The sequence below is a fragment of the Acomys russatus genome, chromosome 11, assembly GCF_903995435.1.
Source record: "Acomys russatus chromosome 11, mAcoRus1.1, whole genome shotgun sequence".
NCBI lineage: Eukaryota > Metazoa > Chordata > Mammalia > Rodentia > Muridae > Acomys > Acomys russatus.
Window position 1 is genome coordinate 59,651,636 of NC_067147.1, and position 22,943 is coordinate 59,674,578.

The 22,943-nt window shown below is 53.0% G+C and overlaps 1 protein-coding gene across 1 annotated transcript in view; it reads left to right on the top strand.

Annotated features, from left to right (window-relative positions):
• Nudt3 (nudix hydrolase 3) overlaps positions 1-7,969 on the top strand; it is a 40,158-nt gene extending 32,189 nt beyond the window's left edge. The window contains exons 3-5 of the mRNA XM_051153470.1: positions 4,177-4,221; positions 5,391-5,475; positions 7,423-7,969. Coding sequence (XP_051009427.1) covers positions 4,177-4,221; positions 5,391-5,475; positions 7,423-7,592 — 300 coding nt within the window. The 3' untranslated portion in view covers positions 7,593-7,969. The remainder of the gene's footprint in view (positions 1-4,176; positions 4,222-5,390; positions 5,476-7,422) is intronic.
• The last annotated feature ends 14,974 nt before the right edge of the window (positions 7,970-22,943 follow it).

Consider the following 22,943-nt stretch of genomic DNA (forward strand, 5'->3'; position numbering starts at 1 on the left):
CCCCTGTATTCCTAAAGATACCTGAGCTGGGAAAGGGCTCACCCCTGTGTTCCTAAAGATACCTGAGCTGGGAAGGGGGGCTCACCCCTGTATTCCTAAAGATACGTGAGCTGGGAAAGGGGCTCACCCCTGTATTCCTAAGATACGTGAGCTGGGGAAGGGGGCTCACCCCTGTATTCCTAAAGATACGTGAGCTGGGAAGGGGGCTCCACCCCTCACCCCTGATTCCTAAAGATACCTGAGCTGAAGAAAGGGGCTCAGCCCTGTATTCCTAAAGATACCTGAGCTGGGGAAGGGGGCTCACCCCTGTATCCTAAAGATACTGAGCTGGAAAGGGGCTCAGCCCGTATTCCTAAAGATACCTGAGCTGGGAAGGGGGCCACCCCTGTATTCCTAAAGATACCTGAGCTGGGAAAGGGGCTCACCCTGTATTCCTAAAGATACGTGAGCTGGGAAGGGGGCTCACCCCTCACCCCTGTATTCCTAAAGATACCTGAGCTGGGAAAGGGGCTCACCCCTGTATTCCTAAAGATACCTGAGCTGAGAAAGGGGCTCACCCCTGTATTCCTAAAGATACGTGAGCTGGGAAGGGCTCACCCCTGTATTCCTAAGATACCTGAGCTGGAAGGGGCTCACCCCTGTATTCCTAAAGATACGTGAGCTGGAAAGGGGCTCACCCTGTATTCCTAAAGATACGTGAGCTGGGAAGGGGGGCTCAACCCCTCACCCCTGTATTCCTAAAGATACGTGAGCTGAGAAAGGGGCTCACCCCGTATTCCTAAAGATACCTGAGCTGAGAAAGGGGCTCACCCCTGTATTCCTAAAGATACCTGAGCTGGGAAAGGGGCTCACCCTGTATTCCTAAAGATACGTGAGCTGGGAAAGGGGCTCACACCTGTATTCCTAAAGATACGTGAGCTGGGAAGTGGGCTCACCCCTCACCCCGTATTCCTAAAGATACGTGAGCTGAGAAGGGGCTACACCCCTGTATTCCTAAAGATACCTGAGCTGAGAAAGGGGCTCACCCCTGTATTCCTAAAGATACCTGAGCTGAGAAAGGGGCTCACCCTGTATTCCTAAAGATACCTGAGCTGAGAAAGGGGCTCACCCCTGTATTCCTAAAGATACCTGAGCTGAGAAAGGGGCTCACCCCTGTATTCCTAAAGATACCTGAGCTGGGAAAGGGGCTCACCCTGTATTCCTAAAGATACCTGAGCTGGGAAAGGGGCTCACCCCTGTATTCCTAAAGATACGTGAGCTGGGAAAGGGGCTCACCCTGTATTCCTAAAGATACCTGAGCTGGGAAAGGGGCTCACCCCTGTATTCCTAAAGATACCTGAGCTGGGAAGGGGGCTCACCCCTGTATTCCTAAAGATACCTGAGCTGGGAAAGGGGCTCACCCTGTATTCCTAAAGATACGTGAGCTGGGAAAGGGGCTCACCCTGTATTCCTAAAGATACGTGAGCTGGGAAGGGGGCTCACCCCTCACCCCTGTATTCCTAAAGATACGTGAGCTGAGAAAGGGGCTCACCCCTGTATTCCTAAAGATACCTGAGCTGAGAAAGGGGCTCACCCCTGTATTCCTAAAGATACCTGAGCTGGGAAAGGGGCTCACCCCTGTATTCCTAAAGATACCTGAGCTGAGAAAGGGGCTCACCCCTGTATTCCTAAAGATACCTGAGCTGGGAAAGGGGCTCACCCTGTATTCCTAAAGATACCTGAGCTGGGAAAGGGGCTCACCCTGTATTCCTAAAGATACCTGAGCTGGGAAAGGGGCTCACCCCTGTATTCCTAAAGATACCTGAGCTGGGAAGGGGGCTCACCCCTGTATTCCTAAAGATACCTGAGCTGGGAAAGGGGCTCACCCTGTATTCCTAAAGATACGTGAGCTGGGAAAGGGGCTCACCCTGTATTCCTAAAGATACCTGAGCTGGGAAGGGGGCTCACCCCTGTATTCCTAAAGGGTGAGGCAAGAAGGTCAGGAGTTCAAAGTTATCCTGGCCTGTCCCAGAAGGAGAGAGAAGGCTCTTTTTACGCCACTTATCACACACAGTTGAATGCTCCCCGTGGGTGAGCAGCTAATTCCGTAGCTAAGGACAGAGATTAGAATCTGCTGTTAGGAGCACTGCTTTGTTTGGACTAGCTTGTGTTGGAGCTCTGTTGGATGGAGGTTGAATTACTGGGATAACAGCCAGTCTCCTGTTAAGTGAAATGAGTCCAGCAGAGTCTTCCAGAACAGTTGTGTTTGCTTTTCCATCCAGCTCCACATTCCAGGACGGATCTTGAGGCGTTAGGAAGGGTGTGCGTGGGTTCACAGGGACTTCAGCAGACACTGACGACTGCAGCTCCTGCCTCCAGAGCCTCCTGGTCAGGACACTGGGCTTGGACACGTGCTTCTGTCTGCCCGAAACGTAGTCAGCAGCGTCAGCCGCTGCAGTCAGAGAGGCGAGACGCCCAGCAAAGCTCACACACAGGAAGTAAACGTAGAGTCTGTGTGTGTGCTTGCAGGGTGGGCATGGTTCCTCAGAAAAGGGCCTCACTGAAGCCTGTAGGGAGGACCGTGGCCTCTCAGCTAGTCTGAGCAAGCACTTTCCTCTCTCAAAGCCAAGACAGTGGGTAACCGTGCTTGCTATTTGAGACTGACAACCTGAGTTGAATCTCAGGAGTTCCCAAAGAAGGAGGGAGGCAGCAGTGGTGGCGCACGCCTTTAACCCCAGCCCTCGGGAGGCAGAGGCAGGTGGATCGGTCTACAAAGTGAGTCCAGGACAGTTAAGGCTACACAGAGAAACCCTGTCTCACAAAAAGAAAAACAAAACAAAAAACAGAAAAGAAAAAGAAAAACCATCTGCAATACTACAAAGCAGAGAATAAAATGGATGTGACATAACTTCACTCCATTATCCTGATAGCAGGGTATAGGGGAATTAGCTACAGTGAGCCGAGTGTGGAGAAGGGACAAAGATGAGGGTGTGTGTGCTTCAGTTGGTGTCACACAAACTACTCCACAGTCAGTGGCTTGAAATAGCAGCGTTTCCTGAAGCTGACAGGCCTGCGGCTTTTGCAGTGCTAGCTTGGATCGAGCCTCTCTGGCAGCTGGCAGCAAGTCGGTCTGTGCTGTAAGCCAGTACCAGGTGCTCTGACCCTCTCTGACCCACAGGCACTAGGTGTGCACATGGTGCAAACACATGCAGACAAATATTGAAACACATAAAAAATAGTAATAAACAAGTTTTGTTGTTTTGTTTTGGTTTTGGTTTTTTTTAATCACATGTTGAGGCTGGAGAGATGGCTCAGAGGTTACAAGCACTGGCTGCTCTTCCAGAGGTCCTGAGTTCAATTCCCAGCAACCACATGGTTGCTCACAATCATCTATAATGTGATCTGATGCCCTCTTCTGGCCTGTGGGTGTACATGCAGATAGATTCATATGCATAAAATAAATAAAAATCTAAAAGAAAGAAAAAAAAGTAAAGTGGTTCCATTCACAACACCAAAAGGTTAAGTGGACAAAAAATAATAGACTTGAGACAGATAACAGCTTAATTTCAAAATATAAGTCACCCAGGAATCTAGTCCATTTTGTTTTTGTTTTGTTGAGGCAGGCAGGATCTCTACGTAGCCCAGACTGTCCTGGAGCTCCTGTAGTCCAGGTTGGCCTCAGTCATGGAGATTCTTCCTGCCTCTGCCTCTGAGTGTTGGGATTACTGCTGTCAGTGAAGGTTTTGCTGTCCATCACGCACCATGCTTGTTCCCCAGTGTAGTGTGGGCATGGTGGGCACAGTAGGTGTGGTGGGCACGGTGGGCGTGGTGGGCATGGTGGGCCTTGTTTCCTACTCAGCATTTGTTTGTTGCATGGATACATCAGTGAGTACACAAAATGTTTTGGCCCAGCTTCACTAGGCTCCATGAGTCACCTTGTTTAGCAAGATGTTCAGTAGTAAGGGAGACTGGAGAGATGTGAAGACTGTCTTCCAGTGTGTCCTGCTGACTCCACTCTGGGTTGACATCCACTGCAGCTGCAGGCAGTTGTGAGTTACCTGACTCACAGGTAGGACCTCTGGAAAAGCAGGGCGTGCTCCAAACCACTGAGCGCACAGCTCTATTTACTGCACCCGGGAAAACCCCAGGCAGCGCAGAGATGGTCACTGTGCTCACTCTCGTTTCTCCCTCTTTCAGGCTGGAGTGAAAGGCACATTGGGAAGATTAGTTGGAATTTTTGAGGTAAGTTTAACACCTTTGTTCTGAGAGTCGCTAATAGCCATCGTGTCCTGGCCTGTTCTGCCGTCTCCCTGAACCTCACGGCAGGCAGCACAGCACAGTACACCAGCGTTCTCTGCTTGTCTGTCTTTCTTTTTTGACACAGGGTTTTTCTGTGTAATGGCTCTGGCTGTCCTGGACTTTCTTTGTAGACCAGGCTGGCCTCGAACTCACAGAGCTCTGCCTGCCTCTGCCTCCTGAATGCTGGGATTAAAGGCCTGTGCTACTGGCCTGGAGAGATGGCTCAGAGGTTAAGAGCACTGTCTGCTCTTCAGAGGTCCTGAGTTCAATTCCCAGCAACCACCTGGTAACTCACAACCATCTATAATGAGATCTGGTGCCCTCTTCTGGAGTACAGGCCTACATGCAGGCAGAGCACTGTACATATTAAATAGATCTTGGGGCGGGGCAAGCGTGTGCTACCACACCTGGCCTCTGCTCTTTTGTTTCACGTTTATGTGGATGCGTGTGTGCATGTGGCGTCCGTTAGACGGTGTCGCCCTGAAGGGGCCTCGCTGCCGTTCCTGCCGTTCCCCTCCTCAGGGTGACAGGAGGAGTAGAACAGAGAAGACAGGAAGAGCGGCTGGGAAAGGTTTCAGGAAGTAGGACATGGGGACCGAGGCACAGAGTCGGTAGGAAGGTGGCCGCCCTGCACACCCCAGGCTGTACTCACACACATTCCTGTGCAGTTGTGGTTAGGGCAGAGGCAGAGTGGAAATCCTCAAGAATCCCAGCACCCCTTGGCTAACAGAGGAAGGAGAATCTAAGACAGCCGACCCTGTCTCAGAATAAATAAGTAAATAATAAAGCTTTGCTGTTTTTACAGAGTTCAGTTCCCAGCACCCATGTCTGGTGGCTAACACCTGCCTCTAATCCCAGATCCAGGTGATGGGACGCCACCTTCTGGCCTTCATGGGACAGACACAGATGGACACACACACACACGCATGCACACACACATTTTTAAAAAGTCTGTCCAAAGGGCATGGCCTCCATGCTGGTGGAGCCCTCTTCAGACAAAGCTGCAGAAGCAGAGGGCATCGTGCCCTGGGTTCCTGGACAGTGGACAGGAGTGTTTCCTCAGCACCTCAGCCCACTAAGGAGAACCTCCCTGTTCTTTGTGTGCCCTTCAGAACCAGGAGAGGAAGCACAGGACGTACGTGTACGTGCTTATTGTCACAGAGGTCCTGGAAGACTGGGAAGACTCGGTGAACATTGGTGAGTCACTGCAGGGACAGGGCGGCTCCCACAGCAGCCTGTCATGCCCGGCTCTGCCCACAGGAGCTGGCTCAGATGCCACAGTGGTTTGCATCCTGAAGCCGAGGACATTAGCATCTGAGGTGTCCAAAGAGAAGCTGAGGCTGGGAATAGGGTGGGACAAGTGGAAGCATGTCCACAAAAGTAGAAATGCTTCTAAAATAACACTGCATCCACCCCAAAATGGCTCCACTGCTGTACCTTGGAGACCGAGATGAGTATGTTTTGTACCTGACCTTGCCACTCAGCCTGGGAGGAACCACAGCCAGTTTTTAAGTCACCGTGGCTGGTTGGTACCTTTTTCTCGCTTCTTGGCACTGCTCAGTAGTGACTGTAGTGAGAGCATCTGAGCACAGGGGCTGATCTGTGAGTCTTGTCTTGGTGTGTACCGCCTGGGGTGCGCTGAGCTCCCGCCTGGCCTCTGTGTGCCAGCTGCACCCTCCCACCTCCTCCCCATTCTCTGCTGGTGAAAACTTGGGTCTTAAGTGTAAATCACAAGTGAAGGAAGGTGCATTTGTTCTTGGGAATGCTAACTGCCCTCGTGGAGCTGCATACTGAGGCATGGGGAATGGCTGGAGCTGCGGGCTCAGGGTGGAGAAAGGGCTGTGTGCACCGAGAGCGTCCTTGGAATGGGAAGTTGCAGTAGATGTGGCTCCCACTGTGTCAGCCATGAAGCGCACTCGGTAGTGATGGAGACTCACGCTGGTGCTGTGCTGCTGTGGTGAAGCCCTGGCCTGACCTGTGCAGGCTCTGGGTTCTCTTTTCTCTGTGCTCTGGGAGGGCAGAGCTCTGGAGGGCCAAGCATCCTCACACCATGGGAGGGCAGAGCTCTGGAGGGCCAAGTGTCCGCACGGATGCTCTCCTGGATTAAAGAAGACAGCAGGATGGACGCTCTCCTGGGTTAAAGAAGACAGCAGGATGGATGCTCTCCTGGGTTAAAGAAGACAGCAAAGTGGTGTGTCGTCTCTCAGGGGCTGAGGGCTTAGGTCGGTGCTAGAGCATTTGCCCCTCACACAGAAGGCCCAGGTCTCATCTACACAGATGCAGCCTGTCTACATGTAGATATACATGTCAAGACAGATGAAAATTAAAAATCATGCCTTTTTGTAGTTGTTGAAATGGCAGGCTGTTAACGTCCCAGAGAAATGGTTAAATGCCAGCAGTGCAGCCTAGTAGATTGCTTGGGACCTAGCTCTTAAGTCAGTTTCCCTCTCTTAAAATATTTCCCTGTTTTGTTTTGTTTTGTGTTTTGTTTTGTTTTGTTTTTTGAGACAGAATTTCTCTGTGTAGCCCTGGCTGTCCTAGACTCACTTTGTAGACCAGGCTGGTCTTGAACTCATAGAGATCCACCTGCCTCTGCCTCTTAGAGTGCTGGGATTATAGACGTGCCCCACCATGCCTGGCTCACTTAATACATTAAAAAAAAAAAGGGGGGGGATAGCAGATTATAAGTCAGTCATCATCATGATCCTGGCAGCTGACGCTGGTTAATGTTTCCAAAGGCGAGGATGCTGGGCCTCTCCTTGGAGATGCAGGCTCCCGGTGCTCAGAGCTCTGGGAAGGCTGCTGTGAAGATTGCTGCGGGCGGTCCTCAGGCGGGGGTCCCAGCCAGCCGGCTCCCGCAGTGGGCTCTGCAAATCATGTCAGTCATGTGGAGTGCGGGCTTTGCTTTTGTAAGGAGCAAAAAGTCCTGAGAAGCATTGCTTTGGGCTATGCAACTGAGCTAGGTGCTCTTGTAGCCCAGGCTGGTCTTGTTCCGTGTAGCCAAGGATGACCCTCAGTTCCTGACCCTCCTGCCTTCCAGAGTGCTGGGATCACAGGCTACACAGCAGCCATGAAGCCTGCTGCCTCCTCAGTACTGTCCTCGCTGCTCCAGCCTGTGCTCACTTCCTCCCTCTGCCTCCACAGGAAGGAAGAGAGAGTGGTTTAAAATAGAAGATGCCATAAAGGTGCTGCAGTGTCACAAGCCTGTGCAGGCGTCATACTTTGAGACGTTGAGGCAAGGCTACTCCGCCAACAACGGCACCCCTGTCGTGGCCACCACCACGTACTCCAGCTCCATGTCAGGCATCAGATGACTGCAGACTTCCTGTAAGAGCCGGAGAGTGGAAACGGGACTGAAATATGGCTCTCCTCACCGCCCCCTCACCCTCCTCACGGCCTCTTCTTTCACCATGGTGGGCAGCAGAGAGGGTGCACCGAGGTGCTGTTGTGGGATGTGGAGTGAGGTGGGTGGGGTGTGGCATGGTGGGAACTTTTTTCTCTTTTCCTGAGGGGGGACTGGGGTGTAACTCACAAGTACTTTCCTGCATGCTCCGTGCCTCCCTTGCTCACCCTGCCCTCCAAGAGAGGGGGCGCCCACTCCCCTCCTGGGGTTCTGAAGCGGTCCCATTTGTCTCAGCCTAGCCTAGCCAGATATTTTCTCTGATTTTTTTTTTTTTTTCCATTAAAAGAAACCCATGTGAGATGAAACTTTGTAAGAATCTGTCCTGTAATGTGCTGTGGAGTCCCGTAGGTTGGCCATGTTGCCTTCAAGGATGCACTTGTCTGTACATTATAAACTGACATACAACATGTAAATGTGTGGCTTAGGAAGAGGGTCTTAACTGTTCACTTTCTCAGAGTTTTGTTTTTGGTTTTTTTTTTTTTTTTTTTTTTTTTTTTCCTTCTTTTAAAAAAAATTTCAGATCTTTCTGGTTTGAAGCCCCTCGCACTTCCCACGTTTGTTTCAGTGCTAGTCACTAGGCAGGCCTCCTGTCCTGTACTCCCAGCCATGGCGAGCTTGGCCACCTTCCTTGTGCTCCTGGGACCCTGGCCTTCCAGGCCATTGTCACGCCAAGGAGAACAGAAGGGACCCTGTTTTGTCTTGCCAGCCAAGCCTGTAGGAGCAGTGATAGAGATTGAGCTCTGCCCAGTAAGCTCACATGAGCTTTAAGCTGGACAGCTTCACTGACCCAGAGACCGGAGCTTCAGGCACCGTGTCTGTCCTGCTGGCTGCAAACTTTTCCCATAATGCTCTTTACTGTTGACATGGCCTCTCCTACCCTTGAATGCCTTACACCACACTGACCTGGATACGGGCCCCATGCTCTGCCGCCACCCTCAGTAGTGCTCTCCCTATGCTCAGCCCCACTGAGGTCCTGAGAAGTACCCGGGGCAAGGAAAGCATACCTGCCTCGCTGACGTCCCAGCATGTGCCACGGTTGCACCAAGGGCGTGCTCAGAACATGAGTGTACTGTCTGCCCGGCAAGGAGTCGTCCATGAGAGGGGCCCACTTGTGACCCTCCCTTTGGCTTGCTGCAGGCTCCTGCTGTTGTTTATACAGGTTTGTGCGGAACTCATCTGCCAGGTGTGGGGTTTAGTTGGGAAGGGAACGGTCTTGGGCAGGGCCTTCAGCAAGGAACGGAGGGGATCTGACACCTGGTTAGCGTGGGAGCTTGGTACTCTTTGTGGCATTGCCTGTGTTGAAACGTAGCCAAGATGTGAAGTTAAAATAGTACTTCTCTTTATTTAAAAACTAATAAATACTCAAACTTGGAAACGTTTTTGCTCTTCGCTCCACCTAAGGGCTATATGTGGTGCCCCGCGCCATCACTGGTGGCCTTTACGTTTATATATGTCTAATTTGCTTTTTGTCTCCCAATGTCAAAACACAGGCTTCAACTGAGTGGGGGGGGTATGGGGGGGTCAGGACAGGAAGGCCTCCCAAGGTAGAAACAGCCATGGGTATGAGTTCAGAGAGCAGCTTGCTCCTCGCGGTGCATGTAGACTCACACTCTGCTGCTTGCTGCTGTAGTTCAGGCCACACGTAGAGGAAAACTTTTTTTTTTTTTTTTTTTTTTTTTTGTATTTGTGTTTTTTGAGACAGGGTTTTGCTAGGTAACAGCCGGTTGTCCTGGACTTACTTTATAGACCAGGCTGGCCTTGAACTCACAGTGATCTGCCTGCCTCTGCCTCTGCAGCGCTGGGATTAAAGGCGTGCGCCACCAGGATCAGAGAGGGAACTTACTCCCACACCATGTTCTTCCTGATCAGCTCTCCTTTGCCCACCCAGCCTGCAGGAAGTGCTGTGGAGGAAGCATTGCAGGCTGCTGTCTGCCTTCACGGCCCTTGGCAGCTGTGCTGACTGCGCCTGCAGTCAGGCCTGTCCTCATTGTTGTTGGAGTCACTGAGTCAAGAAGGCCAAGTGCACCAGGTCCTCTCCAGAGGCTGCCATGTCCTGCTGCAGCAGGTGGCTGCAGAGACTGGGCTGCCGAGTTCAGCTCAGGGAAGCCAGCTCCCAACAGCACCGGTCAGTTCACCGTGCTTTCCCTCTGGCGGGGCGAGTACAGCTGGTGTTTTTCCTCTCTGGCTTCGTCAGCACGCTGCCTGTGGGTGCTGGCATAGTTGGAGTCCCTTTGTGACAAGCTGATTAGACCCAGTCTTTAGTGTGGCGAAGAAAGTAGAAAGAACAAGAAAGTGAAAAACAAACCTACCCAGAATCCAGGCTGTTGTGGACATTGAGCCGCCTTTGGTTTCCTCAGGCTCATTTCCTGGCTCACAGCACATCTTCACGTCCTCCACTCTATAGCTACTAAAGTGCCTGTTAGCGTCCACCATGCTCAGGCTGGAAAAGAGAGTGTGGAGTGTTTTGTTTATGATTATAGACATTAGGGAAATAGCAGTGAGGTCATGTAATCTTTTTGAAACAGGAATTAATTCTGCATGTGTGATATAAGAACCAGAAAGAGGCCAGGCATAGTTTAATGCTAGAGTAATGCTTACAATCTCAACATTTGGGAGCTGAGGCAGGAGGATTGTTGCCAGTTAAGTGTAGCCTGGCCTCCATCGCCTATAAGAGAGAACATGAGTCAGCCATGTTAGATTTTCTGTAGTAGTGTCCCAGACATTGCAGGCCTGACTCCCTCAACACACGCTGACATGCTGTTCTCACATGTGTGCTTCTGCCCCATCAGTGCTGCATGGAGGAAGCTGAGCCCTCGGCTGGATGAGAGCTGTGGGAGCACCACCATCCCCCCCATCCTCGGCCCTGTGCTGCACAGTGCCTGGTACAGGGAGGCCTTGCTTCCTGCAGCCTCAGGGAGCAGGGGGAGTCATTCCCCCAGGGAGTGCGTCAGTGCTTTGCAAGCGAAGCTATGTAGCCAGTTTTTTAGTGGCAGAGATGCTGTGTGGATTAGGAGCGGCCTGAGTGCCCTGGTCTTGCAGCAGAGGAAGAGCCTTGCAGCGGCTCCTCTGCCCTGCCCCTTCCCTCTGGCACTGTCCTCAGTGGGGGCTGGTTCTGCAGCGGCGATGGGCGGGCCTCGTTCATCCTTCTGTGTGGTTGGCAAGCTGTCCTCACTCAGTTCTCCTGTTTTCGTTTTAGGGACAGCTCAGCCTGAGCTACACCCTTCTCTCCAGTCACAGAAAGGCCTGAGCAGGCACTGTGTTTTTGTTTTGTTTCCTTTTTGAGATAGTCTCAGGCTATAGCCCTCTTCATCCTGGACCTCACTGTGTAGACTAGGCTGACCTCGAACTCAGAGTGCCTGCCTCAGCCTCCCGAGGGCTGGGATTAAGGCGTATGCCACCACACTCGGCTAAACGGTACAGTTCTGTTGCAGCTGGCTGACTTCGCTGTTATTGGACAATACGCTAAGTATGTTTAGTTGAGACAACATTTAGAGTTGAGCTGGGCGGTGGTGGCGCACGCCTTTAGTCCCAGCACTCGGGAGGCAGAGGCAGGTGGATCTCTGAGTTCGAGGCCAGCCTGGTCTACAAAGTGAGTCCCAGGATAGTCAGGGCTACACAGAGAGACCCTGCTCAGAAAAAAAAGAAAGAAAGAAAAAAGAGAAAAAAAAAGATTTAGAATTAAAGGGGAAATACCTGAAGAAATAATTTTTTTCTTCCGCCCACATTTCAGGAAACATCCTCTTCTTGACATAAGGGGGCAGGCAGGACAGTGCAGTCAGTGTTAAGGGAACAGGGAAGCCATTTGGCTCTTTGGAAAGATGCTTATACCCACTGCCCGGAAGGCCTGTTTCCTCTGCTGCAGTGAAGGCCCTTAGTGGCCCTGTCCTTTGGAGTGTCCAGGAAGCGCTTCTCCATGTCATTTTACAGATGAAGTCAGGTTGACTGCCATCTGAGAATGTTCCTGTGTTCTGAGCCCCTAGGCCCCTCCCCACTGTCCGCAGTTTTGTGTTAGGGCTGTGGCTTTGGGCTAGTTCAGAAACTTCCTAGCTGAGTGGTGGAAGGATGTGGACTGGTCAGGGGCCCCAGAGAGTGATGCCACTCACCTTCACAGTGTGGACAGGCTTGCCCTTCTGACCCCTCTTCACGTGTGCGCTTGGGGCCACTCCTTGCATAGAGGACGGGCGTGAGCTCAGCTATCGGCATGAAGCTTTTTTAGAGTCACTCCTGCCCCTGCAGCTACCTGCACAGCATCTTAGGACATGGCATACGCCCTAGGGAGGAGGACAGTGGGAGGGCTCTTCTCTGCAGGCCAGAGGGCCTGCGCTGGGGAGGAGGAGGTCTTGGTGAGGGCCCCACTAGAAGGCAGATTCGTTGATTTTCCTTCCCTAGAGGTCTTGACTGCTCAATCCAGGGTTTTCATCATTTGCAAAGTTTGAGCCTCAACTCTTATCTGCCTTTTTTTTTTTTTTTTTTTCTTCCTGAGACAGGGTGTCTCTGTGTAGCATTGGCTATCCTGGACTCACATTATAGACCAGGCTGGCCTCGAACTCACAGATCCACTTGCCTCTGTCTCCTGTGTGCTGGGATTAAAGTATGCACTACCACACCCCCCGCTTTAGGGCAGCCTAACCTCAGGGAAAAGGATGCAGTGCCTCAGTCTGGCTGCCTGTGGGGTGAAGTGACTCCCTGAGGAAGGCATTTGCCACGCAGGTGAACGGCAACACTCCAGCAGGCCATGTTTTGATTTGAGCTGTGGCCCTGCGTTGAGCATGCTCCTAAGCCACAGTAGCTGCTCCCTGTCCTTGTTCAGTGAGAAGCTCTTCAGGACCAACTGAGCCTTTGTAGTGGAGAGACACATCACTAGTGTGGGTTACGCTTCACCAAAATCTAAAAGACTCCATTTTCTCAGGGGAGGGTCAGGACTACCGTGGAGAGCCAGAAACAGGACAGGACCGGACCAGCCAGGAGCAGCTCCGGGGTGAGGCTTGAGAGAACACTGAAGTGCAGGCAGGACAGGAGTGAGAGACCATGTCCTCTCAAGGAATGGAGAGTGAGCTTGCGAACTTTGGCCCACAGACAGTCGCCACCTGCCTCAGCCCTTCCACCAGGGGCCTCTAAGAACCTTACCAGAGAACTAAGAAGTAGCTTGGTTGGCTGAGGGCTTGCTCCTTATGCACAGGCCCTGGATTCTGTCCCCAGTACTGAAAAGCAAAAGAAAGCGTAACTCGATGCCTCTGTGGCTTGGCCTTTCCAGCAGACGGACAAGGGTGTGCTGTGGGGAGCGTGGCACTGCGAGGGACACAATTAATTGGTCCAGTTTATAATATTATAAACAAAACAGCTTGGGGAATGGTTCTGTGCATGTTGGCTGTGCTCCCCTCTTTTTATGGTCTGAACGCCTACAGCTGGTTATAATCAAGGAAAAGGCTGGTGGTTAAAAGTAAAACTTTAGTTAGCACAGACTCCCACTTGGGTGAGTGCTGAAAAGAAGCCAGGAGCACTCGGGAGCACTCGATTGGCGTCAGAAGCCACTGTGATGAAGGAAAGGCAAGTGCTGCCTCCCATCTGTGTCTGGCCCTGCCTGGCTCGGGGAGCTTGCCTTTATCCCATCTAGAACCCCATGGAATGGGCCCCAGTGACAGCCCTGCTCCACCCAGCAGCAGAAAGTTTGCAGTGGCTGGGTCCGGTGCATCTAAAAGATGGCCTGGGTGTGCTGTCCACAGGCGCTTCCTCATCCAAGGAGCCCACCTCATGGGGGCCAGGTAGCCTCGCAATATGCTGAGTGTAACTCTGTTGCCCCTTCAGACCTTTCAGCTGAGGCTAAATGATGAACCTGAGTACCGTCCCCAGGGCTGATGCAGACCCTTGCTGAAGGGGGCACATGAGTGACGCCCCCTGAGCTGGGTAGGGCAGCGTGAGGGGCGGGCCCTGGAGCGGAGGAAGCGCTGCGGTGGGCCGCGCTTAAGGCTTCACAGCCTGTGGGGCATGCCCACGGTTTCCACCTTCCCAACAGCCTTCCCAGCACTTGGTAAGTCCAGCATTTCCTCTTGGGCGCTCTCGCCAGCAGCCAGCCTGGCCTCCTTCCCAGCGTCCTTAGAGCCCTGCTAGGGAGGCCTTGGCAGTGCCTATGGGATCGTGTCCTGGGAAAGAGGAGGAAGCTGAGTTTCCTGTTCGCTTTCCTCGATGCAGCATTCTGGGGCTCCTCTGCACCTCTCCATGGGCTGTGGGGGGAGCAGAGAATTACAGTCTGGCACAGGGCAGGTGCACTGCCGGCACCATCTCTGCCCCCTTACAGCAGGCCAGGCGGGGCCCCACCAAGTCTCCTGCTAACCCTCGCTTGACTAGCAGCCCCCCAGCAGCGCCCCCTGTAAACACAAATGCTTAACCTTGCCCTGTGCTGCTCAGCCTTCTGCCTTCTGGGATGGTTTGAGAGCCCTGTACGAAGGACCCTGGAACTGTAGACTGTAAGCCAGTGCCAACCAATAAAAACCAGTGTTCAAAACACACTGGTCACTTTCCTGTGGCTTCCTGAGCCCTTCGTGCCAGTCCTTTTTAAGACTTGTATTTATTGTTATCTAGGAAAGGAAGCGCATTTGAGCGTGTCACAGTGCACATGCGTGTGTCACGGTGCACATGGACATGCCAGAGCACAGCTTTAGAGAGCGCCTTTTCCTTTGCTCCTGGGAGCAAATGCCAGTCATTGAGGTTGACCAGCTCACTGAGCCATCCTACTGGTCTCTATCAGCCCTTTAATTTCACTGCTCAGCCTCCCTCTCATTACACCTCCCACCCCATCCCCCCTCAAGCCCCTGCATGCCCCCGCTGGGTTCTTGGAAATAGTTCTAGAGGTCAAAGGTGGTCCCATGAAATGTCTCTCATGACACAGAGGAGCCAAGGGCAGGCAGAGCAAGAGGTAGACTGCCAGTGCCCTGTGCTGAGAATAGGGCCAGCCCAGCCCAGCCAGCCAGGACAGGGCACACTGCAGCGGTGGCTGTCCTTTGGGTGGGGCAGAATAGCCAGGAAGGTCAGGACTTGGAAGGCAGAAGGCAACAAAACAGGATGGGGATGAGGTGGGGGGAGCATCATTCAACAAGCTGTGCCCCTGGGCCCCAACATGGAAAAGGGGCTTCATTGTTTGTCTTCTGAGATGAGGGTCTAGCTGTGTAGACCAGCTAACCTCAAACTCACATCGTCTAGTCATGGCCTCCCAAATTCCAGGTTTGTAGGTCAAACCACCATGGCGAGCTTGAAGAACATTCTTCTTGCCAGGAGGTGATGTACGCCTGTGATCCCAGCACTTGGGAGGCAGAGGCAGGCGGATCGCTGTGAGTTCGAGGCCAGCCTGGTCTACAAAGTGAGTCCAGGATAGCCAAGGCCACACAGAGAAACCCTGTCTTGGAAAAAAGAAAGAGAAAGAAAGAAACAATATGAGATTATTTTATAGAAAACCACACATGCCCTAAACAGGCCGTAGAATAATGACTTCATACATACGGTACATTCCTGAGCCAGGGGTCACGTCGCTGCTGCCCGTGAAGAGTGTCAAGCCTGTAGAAGCCGAACCATCGAGGCCGTGTGGACTGGGGAGAACCTGCGAATAGATGGGAGTAAAAGCAGCTGTAAACATCGTGCATGCACATCCCAGCACAGGCTAACGTGCACACCCCGCTCACATCGTGCATGCACATCCCAGCACAGGCTAACGTGCACACCCCGCTCACATCGCGCATGCACATCCCAGCACAGGCCAACGTGCACACCCCGCTCACATCGCGCATGCACATCCCAGCACAGGCTAACGTGTACACCCCGCTCACATCGCGCATGCACATCCCAGCACAGGCTAACGTGCACACCCCGCTCACATCGCGCATGCACATCCCAGCACAGGCCAACGTGCACACCCCGCTCACATCGCGCATGCACATCCCAGCACAGGCCAACGTGCACACCCCGCTCACATCGCGCATGCACATCCCAGCACAGGCCAACGTGCACACCCCGCTCACATCGCGCATGCACATCCCAGCACAGGCCAACGTGCACACCCCGCTCACATCGCGCATGCACATCCCAGCACAGGCCAACGTGCACACCCCGCTCACATCGCGCATGCACATCCCAGCACAGGCTAACGTGTACACCCCGCTCACATCGCGCATGCACATCCCAGCACAGGCTAACGTGCACACCCCGCTCACATCGCGCATGCACATCCCAGCACAGGCTAACGTGCACACCCCGCTCACATCGTGCATGCACATCCCAGCACAGGCCAACGTGCACACCCCGCTCACATCGTGCATGCACATCCCAGCACAGGCTAACGTGCACACCCCGCTCACATCGTGCATGCACATCCCAGCACAGGCCAACGTGCACACCCCGCTCACATCGCGCATGCACATCCCAGCACAGGCTAACGTGTACACCCCGCTCACATCGCGCATGCACATCCCAGCACAGGCTAACGTGTACACCCCGCTCACATCGCGCATGCACATCCCAGCACAGGCTAACGTGTACACCCCGCTCACATCGCGCATGCACATCCCAGCACAGGCTAACGTGTACACCCCGCTCACATCGCGCATGCACATCCCAGCACAGGCTAACGTGTACACCCCGCTCACATCGCGCATGCACATCCCAGCACAGGCTAACGTGTACACCCCGCTCACATCGCGCATGCACATCCCAGCACAGGCTAACGTGCACACCCCGCTCACATCGTGCATGCACATCCCAGCACAGGCTAACGTGTACACCCCGCTCACATCCACACCCCGCTCACATCGCGCATGCACATCCCAGCACAGGCTAACGTGCACACCCCGCTCACATCGCGCATGCACATCCCAGCACAGGCTAACGTGCACACCCCGCTCACATCGCGCATGCACATCCCAGCACAGGCTAACGTGCACACCCCGCTCACATCGCGCATGCACATCCCAGCACAGGCTAACGTGCACACCCCGCTCACATCGCGCATGCACATCCCAGCACAGGCTAACGTGCACACCCCGCTCACATCGCGCATGCACATCCCAGCACAGGCTAACGTGCACACCCCGCTCACATCGCGCATGCACATCCCAGCACAGGCTAACGTGTACACCCCGCTCACATCGCGCATGCACATCCCAGCACAGGCCAACGTGTACACCCAGCAGCTGATGAGCAAGGTCAGGCCACCTCACCTGGTTTGCGTGCCCACTGCTTTGTAGTAGAGTGGTTCCCTTCACCGTGGCAGGGATGCCTGAGTTCTGCCCGCTTCCTTCCGCTGTGCCATGCTGAGACCTTCCCCTTCCTTCTGTACCAATAGAGGGCGGCACTGGATGTCTGTCACTCTACACCTTGTTTTTTCTTTTCTTTTTTTTTTTGAGACAGGGTTTCTCTGTGTAGCCTGGACTGTCCTGGACTAGCTTCGAACTCACAGTGATCCACCTGCCTCTGCCTCTGCCTCCCAAGTGCTGGGATTAAAGGCATGCGCCACCATGCCCAGCCCCCTTTTTTTTTTTAAAGACTGATTTCATCATTCTCTTCCCTTCTACCCTCCAAAGCTTTCCGCACACCCTTGTTCTCGTTCAAGCCCATGGCTTCTTTACTGTCACAACCTGACCTTTTGAGACAGAGCCTCTCTAGCCGGGAGCTCACTCATGGGCTGGACTGACTGCCAGCAAGCCCTAGGGAGCCTCCCATCTCCACTTCTCTGTGGGCACCAGGGGGCAAGCTCAGGCACCCATGGCTGTGCTGCACAGTATGTTGCTGACAGAGCTGTCCCCTAGTGCATCTCTGTTTTTGAAACAGGATCTTGTTAAGTAACATGGGCTGGCTTTGAACTCATGATCCCTGGCCCAGTTCCTCTCTCCCACCAGGGGGAGGAGCCAACTGTCCTGTAGCTGTAATTGGGGTTTTTAAAACACTTCCTCTGACCTACATTATAATGATCGCCATGGGCCAGTTGTTCTCGGGTAAATCAAAATGTGGGGTCGCCTTCTGGCGGGCTGAGCTCCTAGCAACCTCCAGGATTTGTATCTAGAAAAGAGAAACATCAAAAGAGGCCCCCACAAGTTTTGGTCTGAGCTATGGGAGGAAGTCACCCCCAAAGAAAACAGGGTGGCTCCGGTCACTGGGGACAGGCACTGCATCCCTGCCACCCTTTGTTGACACGGCGTGGTAGCTCTGATCACCCCTGACCAGGTTTGGCTCCTGTCCCTGGAGAGCTGATGATCCCTGTGCTGGGAGAAGCCTGTTACAGTCCGGGACCTTTCTGGATTCAGGCTGATGTGGGCTGTGAAGGGTTTGTTTTCTCACCATGGTCTAATACTAAACAACTGAGAGTACAGCCACGAGCCTCCATGTTTAGTGTCCTAAATACCAGCAGTGTGCTAAACGTGGCACACGCAGTCCTCATGCAGGCACCTGTTTGCCTGACAGGTGACGTGAAATGGGAGAGGTGACAATCTGGAGAGAGTTAAGCCATGGGAATCAGGGTAGGAGGGGCTGTGTCACAGGACCATAGTAGGAAAGGAAGATTGCCAGTGTGAGCTCTGGGGCCAGGCTAGGGTGCAGCTCAGTCACTGATGGCCTCTGTGATGTGACCCATTTGTCAGCCCCAGGTACTGTGTTCATAAGCAGTGTGTATGGCAGCAGAGCTGGCGAGGTGCTGCGGTGATTACAGAGTCCTCCACAGCCTCATGATAAAAGCCCAGGTTCCACTGGGTGTGGCGGCTCACGCCTTTAATCCCAGCACTTGAGAGGCGGACTGGTCTACAAAGTGAGTCCAAGACAGCCAAGGCTTCACAGAGAAACACTGTCTTGAAAAGCAAACAAAAAGCAGCCAGGAATTTAGGTTGGAAGCAGAGAACTTGCCTGGAATGTGCATGACCTGGGTTTAATCTAAAGTGTTAGCAAAAGAGGCTCAGGGCTGAAGTGAGTCCTTCCCAAAGGGGGACATACTGGCTGAGGGTCCATGAGGAACACCTTGACTTGGTGGTGGTGACAGTGCTGGGTTTGGAACATGTGACAGTGGTTGATAGTGCTGAGGACAAGGTAAGCTGGGGTCTGGTGGCCTGGCAGGGAGGCCAGCCACGACTTGACACTGGCAGTGGCGCCCCCAGCAGAGCCTTCGATGACTGCTCACTACCCTTACTTAATGAGTCAGCTCTGCCCACCTTGGCGGACTGATGCCCTGCTATTCCTGTGTCCTGGAACTTTCTGCAGTTCTCACCCCAGTGCTCCCTGCTCACATGCTCACTGCCCCACTTTGGGAAAGATCTCAGATCTTTGCCTCGAAACTGGACTGTGTCCCCTTGGACATGCCCCCATTCTGAAGGTGCTTTCAGGGACCAGAGTCTGTCCTCATAGCTCGGTGCTGCAAAGCAGATTCCTGGGAAATTCAGAATTCTTTTGGCTGGAGAAAACAGCCAAATGGTACATTGAAGACAGTAGATGGAATGTGTGCCCAGCAACAGCCACTCTACCCACCCAACGTATTCTAACACACACAGAGAGAGAGAGAGAGAAAGCAGGAGAGCATACCCTTTCCCAGCACCCTGGTGCAAACCAAGCTGCCCTGGGGCCTGGGAGAAACTCTGGAGTGAGAGGCTGGCAGGGCAGCATGGGGGTGGGAACATAACACAGACCTGCAGCCTCCTTAGCTGGAGGAACTGGGGCAACATGGCCACAAGCCCGGGGGCGGGTAGCTGTCCAGACCACGTGGATGGCCTGATCTGAAACAAAGGCCATGCCGCACTTCCTCAGACTCGGGGGCTAGGGACTGCATGACCATCTGTTTTAGCCCAGTGACCCTTTACCCCAGGGTGGAGTCAACACAGCAGGGAGCCCCGAGCTTCCTCTCTAACATGCGTGTAACATGCCTGCCTGTGGGCCAGCCTTGCAGTCTGAGCACTGGGGAGGAAGACGCAGCCTACTGCTGAGCTCCAGGCTTGTGAGAGATCCTACCTTAAATCAAGGACCTTCACAGGGCTTGTTCTACCCTGTGCACACATGCACACATACATGTTCACATGTGTCAGCCTGCCTGGAGCTGAGTAAAGGTTGGCTGTGAGCCACCTGCTGTGGGTACGGAGAAAACAACTGCCCTTGAGTCCTCAGTCCTCCCCTAGAGCTGTTTATGACCTTACCAGCCGAACCATCTCTCTACCCCATTATTTCCTCCCTCCTCCTCCTCTTCTTCCTCCTCCTGAGATCCACCTGCCACTGCCTCCCAAGTGCTGGGGTTACAGACCTGTGCCACCACCACCTGGCTGGTTTTTTCTTTCTTTCTTTTTTTTTTTTTTTTTTTTTTTTCTTTTAGAGATAGGATCTTTCTGTGTAGCTCTGGCTGTCCTGGAACGTGATAAGTACACCAGGCTGGGTTAAAGGTGTGTGCCCGGCATTATTATTATTATTAAAACATTTTTTGTGCCAGGAAGTGGTGGCACATGCCTTTAATCTCAACACTCGGGGAGGCAAAAGCAGGCGGACCTCTGAGTTCACAGCCAGCCTGGTCTAGATAGTGAGTTCCAGGACCGCTGAGGCTACACAGAGAAACCCTGTCTTGGAAAAAATAATAATAATTGTGCTGGGTGTGGCAGTGCAGTGCCTCTCTGGGCGCATGCACATACACCCTGCACTAAAGACTAGAACCCGTCTCAAAAAGCCTAAATTCCTCGACCTTCCTCATCTTAATTGTTCAGATATGAAACAGGTCTAGTTTGTGATGTTCTTGGTGTCAGTTCCAGGCAGTTTTCAGCTAAGTTTGTATTGTGGGCTGGTTTATTTTCCTGCCTATTTGCCGAACCTCTAGGTTTTCATTTTGAGACAGGGTCTTTCCCTGTGGTCCTGACTGCCCTAGAACTCTGTAGACCAAGCTAGCCTCAAACTCACACGTATCTGCCTCCTGAAAGCTGGGGACTAATGTGTGCCACCATGCCTGGCTCCTCAGGTATCTTTAAATGCTTTTTGGGGGGAGGGGTGTTGCGGTTAAAATTTTACTAGTATAGCCTAATAATGTTAATTATCAGGCCTATAATTATTATTACAGCAGTATTTTCTAACCCGCTACAATCAATCAAGACAGACACCTGTTATATTTTAAAGTAGCCTTAGTTAACTTGGGGCAGGGCAAATATTAATCCCCTAAACTACTTCCTCCCATAGTGGGGCAGGTGTGGGATCCCGGCCCCATTCCCATGGCATCTGCTTCTAATAATTTCTCTCACCCATAATCCCAAATGCCTGCTAATTATCATCATCTGGGCCATGTGCTTCTTCTTCTCCACCTAACCCATGGTGGCCTCCTTCTTCCCAAGATTCCCCCTGGCTCCCCACCCTGGGATCCTTAGCCACGCCTGTCCCATTTGCCCTGCTCAGGGTGATGGCCTTTTATTGGTCAAACAGGCTAGGCTCTTAGGCCTGGTGGGCCACAAGCAGTAATTAGCATCAGAATACATCAGACCAACTCCAAGGGGGGTGGTGAAGGGCTGCTCCCTAAGAAGGTACCATACCCTGAGCTTCAGCCCTGGCCCCTAAGGCACATGCCTGTGAGGGGCGCAAGGTCTCTGCCTTCCTTGGCCTGCACCTTGCTGAGCTTGGTTGTGAAATGCAGTTATGTCACCTGCAAACAGCTCAGCCTCTGTGGTTTCCTGGTCTGTTTGGCAAGCATGGTGCAAAAGGGCACAAAGCAAACAGAATATGATCTCAAATGGTGGATCAAGTGAGGAGGCAGGCACGAGGGGGGGAGGCTGGGATGTCCCTCAGTGACAGGGCACTCATATGAGATACCTAAAGTGTGCTTAAAGCCTAGGCTTTGATCTTTAACAACACACACACACACAGTGTGCTGGTAAATTTTGTGGCAACTTGACACAAGCTAATGTCGCCAGAGAGAAGGGAACCTCAACTCAGCTAATGTCCCCATAAGATCAGGCTGCCCACAAGCCTGCAGGGCATTTTCTTAATGATTGGTTGAGGGGAAGGCAGCCCACTGTGGATGGAGCCATCCCTGGGCTGGTGCTCCTGGGTTCCTAAGAAAGTAAGGCATGAGTTGCAAGCCAGTGAGCTGCACCCTCCATGGCCTCTGCATCAGCTCCTGCCTCCAGGTTCCTGCCCTGCTTGAGTTCCTGTCCTGACTTCTCTGATGAACAGTGCTGTGGACGTGTAAGTCAGACGAACCCCAGTTTGCTTTTTGGTTGGAGTGTTTCATTGCAAACCTAGAAACCCTGACTAACACACACACACACAAAGTCAGAAAATTTAAATTTGCAAATAAAGCTTTGGAGCCTCTGTCAGCACAGAAGTGTCCAGGCAGAGGCTTGGAGCCAGCACAAGCAGCTGGCCACCATGCTGCTTGCTAGCTTATCAGGGTTTCTGTCTTAGGAATGAGGCCAGGCCCTGAGACGCTGTCCCTTTGCACACATGAACTACCCTTTCCAGACACCTGGATGTGTAGCTGCAGCTGGGCACGGCTAGCATCACAGCACACTGGAAGTCGAGGCATAAGTCTGGAGAAAAGATAAACTGCAAAAGTCCCGAGAATAAACAGAAGCTGGGTGCGTGGACAACCAAGGGGCCCAGCTTCTAAAATCTCAGGCGCTTTCTGACATCCTTGGAGGTCTGACTGAAGCCTAAGGCGGCTTGTCTCCTTGCTGAAGGCAATAGCGGATGGCCCCGGAACCTCGGGCTGAAGGATCAGAGGAAATCCAGCCCGGCCAGCCAGAGTAACTCACAGCATCCTTGCCAGGCAGGAGGTAGCCAGTGGGCCTAGTCCTGGCCACCGCTTGTCTTCCCCTTGGGGTCCTTCAGCAAGAACAGGGCACCCCGGCTGTCTCTCGTCCTCGTTACCTGACTGATGCAGGAGGCTTCAGCCTGTGTCAGTCCCACCATTCGCCTTAGACGACTCTCAGCCCAGGCCAGAGTCATCCAGTTGTCACTCTGAGCAGAAGAGATCTGGTGCCACGCACACACAGATGGTGTGACGGCACAGGCCTTTAAGCCCAACACACTGGCAGGTAGAAAGGAGGGGGGAGGAGAAGAAATGGGTTTGGGGGGAGAAAGCTAGCTCAGTTGGTAGAATGCTTGGCCAACATTCAGAAAGCCTGTCATCCCAGCATTTAGGAGGTGACCTGACGGCAGGAGGATCAAAGTTCAAGACCAGTCTGAGCTACAGTGAGACAGAGGGGGTTGGATCTCCCTGGGTGTGGTGATGCATGCCCACCCAGCATCCAGGAAGCTCACAGAATGCACAGCGATG